Source organism: Pleurodeles waltl, chromosome 6 (assembly GCF_031143425.1).
Source record: "Pleurodeles waltl isolate 20211129_DDA chromosome 6, aPleWal1.hap1.20221129, whole genome shotgun sequence".
NCBI lineage: Eukaryota > Metazoa > Chordata > Amphibia > Caudata > Salamandridae > Pleurodeles > Pleurodeles waltl.
Genome location: NC_090445.1, coordinates 869,272,892 through 869,286,109, shown reverse-complemented (window position 1 = coordinate 869,286,109; position 13,218 = coordinate 869,272,892). Strand labels below are relative to the sequence as shown.

General features: G+C 41.3%; 1 protein-coding gene across 2 annotated transcripts in view; it reads right to left on the bottom strand.

Annotated features, from left to right (window-relative positions):
* Positions 1-13,218, bottom strand: part of ZFYVE27 (zinc finger FYVE-type containing 27) — a 314,413-nt gene that overhangs the window by 20,713 nt on the left and 280,482 nt on the right. For both annotated transcript variants that reach the window (XM_069239634.1, XM_069239635.1), the window contains one exon: positions 9,500-9,546. In XM_069239634.1, the coding sequence (XP_069095735.1) occupies positions 9,500-9,546 (47 nt within the window). The remainder of the gene's footprint in view (positions 1-9,499; positions 9,547-13,218) is intronic.

The window sequence follows — 13,218 nt, the reverse complement described above, 5'->3', positions numbered from 1 at the left end:
CATAACACATGGGAAATACTGAACTTTATCATGAGGAGGAAGAAGACAGGATGCTCAACTAGGATGCAATGTCAATAATTGTTGGTTTCTGCATGAACAATGGAATGTGAGAACAGTTTTGTATATTACATAAAAGTGGGGAATGTGTTTTTTATGCTTTCTATGGAGGAACTGAGACACCTTGATTATTTAGCAGTCATGATTCGAATTGGTGCTCCCTGAACATTATCTGGAAATGATATGGTACATCAGAGGCCAAATACTAACCTGAAACTATGACATTGCAGCTTGTAGACCTTTTTGTGTATTAACAGATTTCAGCAGAATAGTGATCTACAATGGAATTTACATGCATACACTTATGATACTATAGCCTTTGAAACTATTTTGATATGATCTGCCAAAGTGCCTTTTCTTGACTTGCGCTAACCAGGCCTCAGTTAGGCTTCAAAGTCATCTTCTTCCAAACGGATGTCTCATTGTGTCACATTCACTACTTATTATTTCTGCTGCTCAGATTCAAGAAAGACATGCTTGTTTATTTCCAAATTACATTTTTCTCTGGCATGGGCTCAGTAATGTAGGTTTCCGTCAAGGTTCTTCCTCCACCTGCTCGTAGTACTGAAATTCATTCACAACAGTTCACTGTTGTTTTGTAACAAATGTGTTCTGATATTTACGGATGACAGTAGCATAGAGGGGCTGAATCAATATTTGTGTAGCGGAATAGTGCTTAGGAGGTAAGGCTATACGACAATCTTTATTTCAATGTTCTGATTTGTAAAATTATAATTCTTTTGCTGACATGACGGATCTGCACTTTCCAATATTTGTCAATGAGAAGATTGTCCATGTAAACTTTCACATTTGGGAGTGAGCCATGATCTCATACTGATTCTGCTGCTCATTTGGGATTCAAAATATTTTGATTGTGCTCATTATTCTGCATTGCCCAATTGCTGAATGCCTTTATGGCAATGACTTTAGGCATCTGCACTTTACAATTTTGTATTGTACCTTATATTTTTTTGTAATAAACCTACCGTTCTAGATAGGGTCAACTGAGGAAATAGTTGCAATTAAGTGTTTTTAAAATTGCATAACCTACTACAGTTCATTTTTGCCTGTCTATACAATTATGTTTTGACAAATGACTTACAAGGGTGATTTTGCTATAGACACAGGTTTGTACAAGTATGCTTGCTGACCATGTTGTTGCATTTCAAATGTCTTTCAATCACAACTCTGCCCAGAAAGACTATTGTGGACCCCATTTTTGTAGTAGAGTGTATACTAGGCTTAAAGTCTAACGTCTCCTTAGCCAACTGATTATATACATAAATTATCTTGTGATACTACCTTTAGTGACCGCTGCCTTTCCACCCCACACAGAATCGGCTAATTAGAATTTAGTTTTCCTAATGTTTTATGTTTCTTGAATGTCATACAGTATTTCACTTCTTTTATCTAACATATCTAGTGCTCTTTCTGCAGTAGTAGTAGCATTTTGAAACAAAAAAGTTAATTGATAAAAGGCCATGAAAAGGTGGCACCAGCTTTGGCTGGTTTAAAGGCTGGATGCGTTCTCATGACCATATTCTCACTGTCAACAATTGGATATGGTTTCTCCACTGAGAATGCCTGTAGCTCAAAGTAAGATCATTTTAGGTGGCCTTGTGCATGGGTTCAATTTATGGTCATTTCTACTAACGCTTCATGTAGAAATCTATTTACAATTTGGATTGCAAAAAAAAATGCTGGTGTACCCATTTACTATAGCCTGCAATGGCAGATAGGTGAACTGTTACTGATGCATAATCGAGTCCTCTTCTCAACAAATACGTTAAATAAAATATAAGGAAGATGTGGATTACCCAGTAGACACCTGTTCGTGGCATGCAGTGCTGTAGATTCACATGCTTTGCATAAGTTGGCCATCTAGTGTTGGGCTCAGAGTGTTACAAGTTGTTTTTCTTAGAAGAATCTTTTTGAGTCACAAGATCGAGTGACTCTTCCTCTCAGTGATAGTGCTCATGGGCATCATGTCCAGATTGTTTTCCCACAGGAGGCTGAGGTAAAGAGCATATATATAATGACAAAAGAGATGTCCATGCTTTGTATATACATATTTACAATATCTAGTACTACAACGACTGCAGGCTTCCGGGGAGGAGGAAGGGTGCATGTGAATCTACAGCACTGCATGCCACAAACTGATGTCTACTGGGTAAGTAACATTTTCCGTTCGATGGCATGTGTGGCTGTAGATACACATGCTTTACATAGAATTTAAATCAGTCCCTCCAAATAAGTGGTGCTAGCCTATAGGAGTTTGAGTCCCTTGAAAAAGAGTTCCTGAGGACTGCTTGACCAACATTTGCCTATAGAACAAGTAGCAGCTCTGCAGATATCTGCTTTTGGAACGTTTCCTAAAAAGGCCATAGAAGCACCTTTTTTCCTGGTAGAGTGCGCTAGAGGAGTTGTTGGTAATTGTCTTTTAGCTTTGAGATAACACACTTGACTATCCATCTAGCTAAACCATTCTTTGAAACAGGATTACCTCTGTGAGGCATTGAAAAAGCTACAAAAAGTTGTTTTGATTTTCTAAAACTTTTTGTCCTGTCAATGAAATACGTAAGGGTTTGTTTGATATTTAGTGTATGCAGAGCTCTTTCAGCGACTGAGTCTGGTTGTGGGAAAAAAAAAAACAGGTATGTCAACTGATTGATTAATGTAAAATGATGAAACTACTTCAGGTTAAAAAAAAAAGTAGGTTTGTCCTAAGAACTACTTTATCTTGGAAAAAAGATTCCTCTAAAGTGAATGCTTGTATTTCACTGCCCCATCTTAGTGAAGTTATAGCGACCAAGAAGGCAACTTTCCATGAAAAAAATTGCAAAGAACAGAAATGCATACGTTCAAATGGTGGACCCATATGTCTAGTAAGTACAATGTTAAGGTTCCATATTGGAGCTGGAGGAACCCTGGGTGGAACAATTCTAAGTCCTTCCATAAATGCTTTAATAACAGTAATTCTGAACAAAAATATGCTGTCTGTTTTGGAGGTAAGCAGCTATGGCTGCTAAATGATGTCTAATAGAGGAGTATGCTAAATTTGCTTTTTGTAAATGTAGCAAATAATGTCTTACACTGACGCTTTGAGTGGATCAATGTGCTTAAGTTGACAGTAATGTACAAAACATTTCCATTTTGCAGCATAACACTGTCTAGTTGTAGGTTTACGTGCCTCATTAAGCATGTCCATACGTTCAGAAGGAAGTTGTAAATATCCAAACTCTATGACTTCAGGAGCCATATTGCAAGATTGAGTGTTTTGGAGTATGGCTATCTGATTTTACCTCTCTTTTGAGTCAAAAGGTCTAGTCTGTTGGGAAGTTTGTGATGGGGAACCACAGACAGATCCAATAGTGTGGAGTACCAAGGTTGACGTGCCCATGTGGGAGCTACAAGGATCATGGTGAGTGATGTTTGTTTCAATTTGCGTACCAGAAATAGAATGAGTGGGAGAGGCGGAAAAGCATAAGCAAATATCCCTGACCAATTCATCCATAAAGCATCGCCCTTGGACTGAGGGTGTGGGTATGTGGATGCAAAGGCTTGGCATTTTGAGTTTTCTACGGTGGCAAAGAAATCTATTTCTGGTGTTCCACAGAGGAGAAAGTATTGGTGAAGTACTTGTGGGTGAATTTCCCATTTGTGGACTTGTTGCTGCGTCCTGCTTAATAGGTCTGCAAACTGATTGTCCATTCCTGGGAGATATTCTGCCAGTTATTAAATGCGATTGTGAATCACCCACTTCCAAATTGTATGAGCTAGAAGGGACAAATGAGATGAGTGTACCCTCCTCCCCCATTTCTGCAGATAATACATGGTTGTCATGTTGTCTGTATGCACTAATACCATCTTGTGAGAGACTTCTGTCAGAAATGCTTTGAGCGCAAGGAAGACTGCTAGCAACTTCAAATAGCTGATGTGATAGGTCTGTTGAATGTGATCCCATTTCCCTTGTATGGTAAGGTTGTTGAGATGAGCTCCCCAACCCATCTGTGATGCATCTTTTTGTGAGAGGGATCTGAGGCACAGTGTCCTGAAAGGGCTGCCCTTTTGAAAGTTTGGTGGGATTCCACCATTGCAGGGAGCAGTGAGTCTGGTGGTCCGATAACACTAGATCCTGAAGATGACCCTGTGACTGAGACCACTCACGAGACAGGCACTGATGTAGTGGACGCATGTGTAGTCTTGATGGTGAATGATGGCCATGCACAAGGCCATCATCCCTAATAGCTGCATCACTAGTTTTACTGGGTAAGAATAATTTTCCTGTAATTAAACAATGAGATTTTGAAAAGCCTGAATCCTTAGTGGGTTTGGATATGCCAATGCTGAATGAGTATTCTGAATTTCTCCCAGATAAGGATGTATCTATGAAGGTTAAAGATGGGATTTGAGATAATTTTTGTAAATTGTGTAGAAGATATATGGTGTTCCGAGTATGCTGCTGCCATTTTTGGATGATATTGGCTTTTATGAGCCAATCATCTAAGTACTGGAAAATGTGGATGTGTCGCCTTCTCAGGAATGCAGTTACTACAGCTAAGTAGTTTGTGAATACCCTTGGGGAGGTTGATATGCCGAATGGTAGTGCGAATTGACATGGGAATGTAGAAATAAGCTTTTTTGAGACCCAATGCTGTCATGTAATCCCCTTGCTATGATAGAGGAATAACTTCTTGCATATAGAAATCCTCTGAAAGTATTTATAGGTTGAGAGGCCTGATATCGAGAATTGGTCTTAAAGAACCGTCTTTGTTTGGTATGAGGAAGTATAGTGAATTTACTCCTAACCACTGTTGGGATAGGGGAACCGGTTCTATAGCCCCTTTGAGAAGAAGGGACTGTACCTCCTCATTTAAGAGAATGAGATGGTTGTGTGAGAGCTCGTGAAAATGAGGAGGCATATTTGGTGGAGTATAAATGAGTTCTAGACAATAACCATGTTGGGTAATTGACAGAACCCATTGGTCTGTGGTGATATTGGACCACTGGGGATACAAATATTTCAATCTTCCTCCCACTGGAGATGTATGTACTGTAGGAATTTGTAAGAGTCACTGTTTCGTATTAGAGGGAGATCCTCTAGAGGTGGATGCTTTACCTCTCCCGCTATTATTTGCACCTCTATAGGATCCTCTAAAGTAAACTCTGTTGTAGAAATGTGTTCCTTGCTGATTTTGTGAAGTGGAAGGTTAAGTAGCTGATGTTTTGAAACCACCCCTAAATTGTGGCCTACGAAAAGTACCCCTGGACGGTGTAGTTTAAGGCCCCCACGGCTTTAGCTGTTTCAGGGTCCTTCTTTAATTTGTCGATATTGGTGTCTACCTCAGAGCCAAATAAAAGCTCCTTGTCAAAAGGCATGTTCAAGACTGCCCGTTGTATTTCTGGCTTTAATCCTGAAAACCTCAACCAGGTATGTCTGCTTAAGAGAACACTACTATTCACCCCACATGCTGCTCTGTCAGCCACATCAATGGCATATCTGATGGAGTTAATGGAGATGGCCTGTCCTTCTGCAACTATCTCCTCTCCTCTCTTTTAGTGTTCCTGTGGACGATATTGTAATAAATCTTCTATTTTGTCCCAGTGGGCCCTGTCATACCTCCCCAGGAGTGCTTGAGAATTTGCAATTCTCTAATGCTTAGCAGCTTGAGCAGCCACTTTTTTCCCCGCTGAGTTCAGTTTTTTGTTCTTTTTATCTGGAGAAGGAGCATCCCCTGTGGACTGACGCTTTAGTGCTGCACTTACCGCTATAGAGTCAGGTGATGAGTGTTTTTTTGATAAAAGTTGAATCTGAGGGTGCAGCTTTATAGTTCTGGTCTACCCTTGGTGTAATGATTCTTGCCTCTAGCAGGCCCTTTTAATATGTCAGTGGCATGTCTCAGCATGCCTGGTAGCATGGGTAGAAACTGAGACTGTGTGGGTTAGAGTGTCGAAGAGGAAATCCTCTTCAATCGGGTCTGAATGCATCTGCACATTATGATATGCTGCTGCCAATGCAATGACTTGATCATATGCAGTTGTATCCTCAGGGGGAGAAGGCCTCGCTGGATAATGGCCAGGGTCATTAGGGAGAATGGGATCTGGATCATATACATCCCATGGATCCACATCTTGTGGAACATCATCTAAGTCATCTGTATGAGGTGATGATGATTATGCTTATGGAGAGAATTGTGGATGAATGTAAGATGAAGGTGATGGTGGTGGAGTAGAGGAGAGTGAGGTGGAGAAGGTGGAGTTTGTTCTGGAGCATTGTCTTTTTCCTTAGAGACTTCAGGTGCAGTGCCCACTGTTTCTTGAAATGTAAGTATTCTTTTGATTGGAATATGAGGAGAAGCCATGATTCTTCCTGTTCTCTTCTGCATGTGAATTTTGAACAATCGAGTGTCCGTCATTTCTAAAATAGGCTCTCCGGGAGAAATCTCTTGAGGGGAAACTGTAGATTGTTTGCCATCTATACTTTTTGGTGCAGAAGTCTTCGGTAATGAATGTTTTTTTTTTTTAGCTGAAAGCGTTGGCTCTAAAGTTTATGCTAATGTCTGTTTCAATCCTGAAACAGATTGGAATCTGGCTGGCTCTTTGGTCGGTGCTGAAGGCATTTTGGTCTTCATGAATGTCAGTGCAGAACCAAAGGGTGGGGCATCTGAATGTATTTTTTGGATTCTACCATGGCCCGAGGGCAGTGGAGGACCGATTACCTATTTTTAAGTTTAAGTGTCTCTGCATGGTGAGATGGTGCTGGTGTACTCACGTACTGAACCACTCGAATGGACCTTCTCTCGATACCCGAATCTCGGTCCGACTCAGACTCTCGGATCAAAAGGGCTGCTTGTTGTCCGACTTCTTACCGTTCGTGCTCCTCTCCGAACTTGTCTTGGACATCATTTCTAACGGACGTGCTCTTCGGACCCGGAAGGGTTTTCTTTTTGGATCAAAAAGGCCTACAGGCATCACAGGTCTCTTCCTTATGTTCCGGGGACACACACAAATTACACACCAAGTCTTCATCCATGTATGGAAGCTTGGAGTGACGTTGAAGACAGAATCTAAACAAAGTACGTTCCACTAGCCTATCATTCTCTGACTACCGTTGTCGAAGCAGGCCCAAGAAGTGCGTGGACGCCCCTAAGGATGTTAAACCGACCCCGAAGATGAAGATCGGATCGATTCGTAAAAGTTGGGAATAAACAATCCAAAACTATACCGTAGTCAATAGAACGATGAGAATTAAAGTTAAAAAGATATTCGAAAGATACCAAACCGAGATCCACCGGAGTGAAAGGAAACATGCCTAAACAGTCGCTGGAGAGAAAACAATCCAATAAAGGATTCAATGCCAATGCGCACTATCACCAAGAAAAGATTCTTTGAAGAAAAACTTGTAACAGTCCAAGCCCAACACTAGATGCCAGACTTATGAAAAGCATGTGTATCTACAGCCACACATGCCATGGAATCGACTGTTTCACAGATTAGCATATGTAGTTCCTTTTAGCCCTCCAGTTATCTATGCCATTTTGCTTCATAACATTTCCTAGTGAATAGTTCCTTGCTTATTTTATAATAGCTATGGATCTATATGTGAAATTTAAGAGGCCAAACACTAGGGCCTTAGGAACCTCCAGAGGGTGAGGTTCTGGGTGAAATAGTTTCCCTTTCTTTAATGTCAGTAGATCTTTAAGCAGAGGTGACATCATATTGTTTTCATGAGAAATCTCCATGCAGTGGGAAGTCCAAATTTCTATAGGCCAACTGGCTGTTATTAATATCACTACAATGTGCTAGGCTATGACTGTTTATCACCATCTGGATTAACAACATCAGAGGAAACGTGTAAAGAAATTTCCTAAACCAGCTTATTACCAGTACGTTCCTCACTGCCTGTATAGTAACGCCTGAATGCAAAGACTTGGGATTTTTGTCTGTTGCAAACAAGTCTAGTGGCTTTATTTAGAGTTTGGTGGACAGGATACTCAATGACAAACTTGGTGGATATCCTGTCTGCATTATTTTAAGTGCATCACAGCCACTGACACTTGTAATACACGGGATGAGATATCTGCCACATTTCAAAGGCATATCACCTGTGCCAAACTCTAACTAAGGGCCTGTGTCTCATCTTCCCCAAACACTCAATATGTGATTTAAAAATTCCTGTTTTAATTCTCGCTATGCAGGATCCCTGCCTATACGTTTTCTACACTGATATGAGGTTACACTGATATTGTTTTGGAAAATTTACATTTACTATATTTCCTAGGCTAGTTTTGACAGAGAAAAAGCACACTTCTCCACTGCTTGGCCAAGTAAAAACAATCTGGTTGTGCATGAGGGTTTGTACAACTGTTTTGGATACAGCCTGAAAAAGCACTCGGAGATAGGAAAACTGTTTTACCTCAAAGTAATTTATGCACATCTGTTTCTGACCATTGGCTTCTGATGTTCAGTTTGGCAATGTATGCACTCCATCCCTGGAGTGAGGCATCTGCCATTATAAATGGCTGGTGGTATCGGTTGGTGAAACGTACTTCCATTTGTCATGTTTTTCTGTTCCACCACTTTAACTCTTTTTGTGCCCTGTTTGTGATAACGACTAGACTGTCCAGTTGATCTTGAGTTTGAGACCAGATTGTTCAAACATTCTTGAATTGGCCTCATATGCAATTTAGAGTTCGGAATCACTAGATGAAGGAAATCACCATTTCAGGAATGTCATCACATTGTCACTGTCAGAGTTAGATGCCTTTGGTAAAGGGGAATTAAGTTCTGCTAAGTACTTACTATCGTTCAGAGGAGTTTGGAAATACATGTTGTTGTGTCTAATGTTGCTCCAAGAAAAGTCATTATTTTCTCTGGGGTTAGCGACAATTTATTTATGTTGACTGTGAAGTCCAATTGTACAAGAATTGATGCATAAGCGTAGCGCTTTGAATTGTAATGTACCCACTTAATTACAAACTTTAGTTCTTCCTACAGGCTGCATGCAGGTGAAAATACACATCTCTGAGGTCTTTTGCTGCCAGGAGATCACTCTTGTCTCGTGAAGGAATCACCTTTTGAAAAGTCGCCATTTGGAGCTTCCGGATCTTTATAAATCTCTTTGCGGTTAGTATTTCCAAGGCTTTGTTTTTATTTTCAGGATTCCTTAGATGTTATTTGTTTCCATTCGTGATACAAAATAGTTTTATTCTGATGTTAACTGGGTGCCCAACTGCCATCCATGATTGCTCTGCAAGGGGAATCACACCTTAGATATGTTGGATCTGTCACTTCAAAAAAAAAAAAGGAGGCTGTGTACTGCCAAATAAAACTAGGCTATACATGCTGCAATATACATATCACCAGACTGGTCTCGATGAGCATTACACCTACAAATAGAAATACTTAAAAAATATGAACATATGAGGAATTATGTTCTTACCCTCTTTTTCAGAACAGAGAATGTGGCAGTGCATCCAGTGCAGGTAGCTGAAAAACAAAGTACCAAAGAACATAAGAGTGTCTCATCTGTTGTTTTATATTAATTTAGAAGTTCTAAACACTTAACGAGACAGGCCACAGCAAAACTAAAGAAGAGGAAGATGCATGGTCGTATATGAACCTTTTCGGGTAACTGTAGCTCAAACCTTGTTCCTAACAATAGGGTACTGTACATAGAGGATATCTGAAAACTATTCAAGATTGTGTACACTATTAAAAATCTATTGCATTACACATTTTTAGATTATCCAAGTGCAGCTTACATTTTTACAAGCAGAGGTAAAGGGTGACTTGCCAAAACCAGCGTGTCTGGTCAAATGCTGTCGCCAGGACTACAATCCGGGTCACTAGGTTACAAAATCAACAATTTAGCAAGTACAGTACATCTACCAACAAATAAAGGGCACTATGCACATTCACAAAAACGTGAGATTATTTCACAACTAGGGTTTTATTTTCATTATGACGCCAATGGCTTAACACACAAATACTAGGGCAGCAGAGTCGACATAAAGAGAGCCGTATAAGAGAAAGGCAGTGGTGGCAGCCGGGCCAACAAAGATAGTCAAGCTTTTGAAAAAAAAAAAACAATTTAAAAACATATTTTCCCTTTTTTGAAGGCTGACCGCAGGCATTGCTTCTTCTTTCAAAAGATTCTAATTTACTATATGCAGCGTAGCCGATGGTACTGTTGGCGTGGCTATTAGCATAATAAAGACTACAATCTGTTATACTTCCTGCAGAGCACAAAAGTACTTCTACCATGCCGATAGCTTTGTGTCTTCTGGTACTCACCGTGGCAGTTAAAAAAAATTTATGCCCAGAGAGGATGACAGAATACTGATGAATCTAGTACCCAGTTCAAAAGTGACAGGATTAAGCTGGTACAATTCACTACCTAAATGTAACTGATCATAATGACTCGAAGTAGCAGCTGCTGTGTTTCCCATGGCTCGGTGATGGAACAGCACAGAGTAAGAGCACGAATTGCAGTTTGGAGCAGGTGTGTACCACTGCCGCAAAATCAACCAGGGGCATCCGTGTAATATACTATACCTCAGTGTCACAGACAAGTGGGCTCAGCGTTGCTCAAATACATTTCGTCATAGGTCAGTGCTTCCGGGTTCAGATACTTCCTTTAGAGTTTAGGTCTTAGTAACGTGGGAAAATGTTTCAACGTTAGTAAGTTGAGGGATGGCATCCAAACTCTACCCAAAATAGACGTTTTCTTTATTCATTTGCAAGGAGACATTTTACTCACTGCCTTCGTGGATGTGTCCTTAATAACTGTCTGCCTGATGCAAAAGCTAGAAAGGTAGGAAGGAAGTGTTGGACAAGCTGTACAAAACTGACTGTGAAAGAATTAACCCATAGGAGGACCTGAGCTACAACCATGGTGCAACTCCTGGAGTCACTAAAGGAACATTTAGGATCCCTTAATCACAGCAAGGGACACGTATATTGTATTCCAGCTCTTATCGCAGTGAGTTAGAAACATCACAAAAAGTGTAATGATGGTTCAGGACCCCAAAGCCAGATACAGAATGGAATTCAGACTAGTGATGCTACATAGTCTCTGCGGGCAGTGAAGATGTGGTCTCAGAAGACGTGCTTGGTGCCTGGAACCACTTCTCTGAAGTTACTACCACCTTTACGTACAGCACGTGAGAAAGAACTTCATATAGAAAAAAAAGAAGGCTAATGACCAGGACATTTGCTTCCTCGATGACATATAAGGAGCATGGTACTATGCCCTGTTTCCATGCCGCTATGCTCACTACAAGAGTGCTCTTACAAGGGATATGTTCGCTCTTAGCCTACATGAACACCAGATGATCCAAAGAAACGTGTGTTAGATAGGGGAGAACTAGGAAGCAGTGCCATAGAAAGTCATGTATCTAGGCCTCATTAATGTAAACCCACCACATTTGCTGCATGGACTGAGCTGAAAGGAGGGGTTCCAGGGGCTTTTGTTTTCCTTCACCAGCATAGCAAAATATTCTCCTAAATAAATATCTAAATAAACTATCATGACTGGAATATGTTTACACTCTAAACTCTTAGCATTAGCATGATATATTTCGTACCAAGAAACTCTCCTTTTATGTAGCTAGACAAACCATGATCTTCACAAAATGAAAAAAAGTTTCGATTTCGAAACCATTACATTTCTAATACACAGTAACAACCTCTGCATTATTAGCAGGTCTCAGTGAACTTTTATTGGCGGTTTTACAAATTTTAATAAAGTAAACAGGGTGCGACCTTGTTCAGGATGCTACAGGGAAGACATGGGATACTGGATCCCAACAAAGCAGTTGAGGTAGTTTGCTACTTGTGTCCTGGCACCCATCCTACTACGGATCTGCAACAGGGCCAAGTAACAATTTCTGCACAAGACTTTCAGGGTAGCAAGCAAACAGTTACAGGCTCTTAGGGAGGGAAAGCAGGGGGACAAGAGCACAGAACTCAACAGACACAATTTCCGTCCAGTGGCTGTCCTTATGGAAAGGAAAGTACTTTTAATCACACAGGAATACTAAGTGCAATTCAGTTAGCAATAATAGGATGGTAACCCTGGTAAGAATCTCCAGTGGGTGCAAAACCGATCGAGCACTCCCTCCTGCTGTATGATCCTATTAATTATAGTCCCCAGTATTCTGTGGCAGAGGCATGAATTATATACAGGTGCAGACTACTTAGGCTCATGCACAGTCAGTTTGCTTGTTTTCGCCTCCGTTATTACATGGACTGAAACGTTTCTGTGTGTTGCAGTCTTTCTGTTCTGACCACAAGTGGAGGCCCACATTATCTGCGTGTTCGTTCTACAGAAGTGTGAGAAGCAAGTCTGGTGCACTTCAGGTTTTTATTGTGTGTGACAACCTCCCTTCCAAACAGGATTTGCAAGAATAATGCAGCTCCTGGGAGCGGTGATACTAGACGAGGCATCTTCGGCAGCTGCGTCCATCAACTGGCTAAATTTAAATGGGTCCTACAGCCAAGGCCATTGCACCGCCCACTGGGCTAATTTGCTAACGAGAATGTGTCCCCGGTAGCTGCGGCCTCCCCAGGCCAACCGTCTCTACCTCGGCAGCGTTGCAGCTTGTTAATCTGCCAATAGAGGGTACACTAGAGCACGGCATACAGCATCTACCAGGCAGGCACAATGGTTTTGAATTTGTGCAGTTGTTGGATGCAGTTCTCAGCAGGAGCCTTAGAGAGTAACAGGGAGACCCACTCACAGCACGGTGCTCCTGGTTTTGCCCTCTGGTTGCCCCCTTTCTCTGGGTGTTCTTCACACTGGTTACATATTGGGTTTCTCCTCATTAGCAGTCTGTCCTCGTGGAGCAGCAGGTAGACTCCTTTCCTCTCCCAGCAAGCCGGCTTCTAGGCACTAGGCAGATCCTCAGCTCTTCCAGATGTAAATACAGATTTTAGATGACATGGCCTCGTCTCTGGGAGACTGGCTGGCAGGGGATTCATCCACAGTCTTATACTACAGAGCTGGGTTGGGCTGGTTCCTTTTCAATGTCAGTTTCAGGCTACTCTCCAGACACAGCCTGTGTTTGGTTATGCTTCTCACAACAGGTAGGTATAGGTCGGGCTCCAAACATGAAGCCCCCAAAACATGGGCACAACGAAGTGTGAGCTCCCTGCACC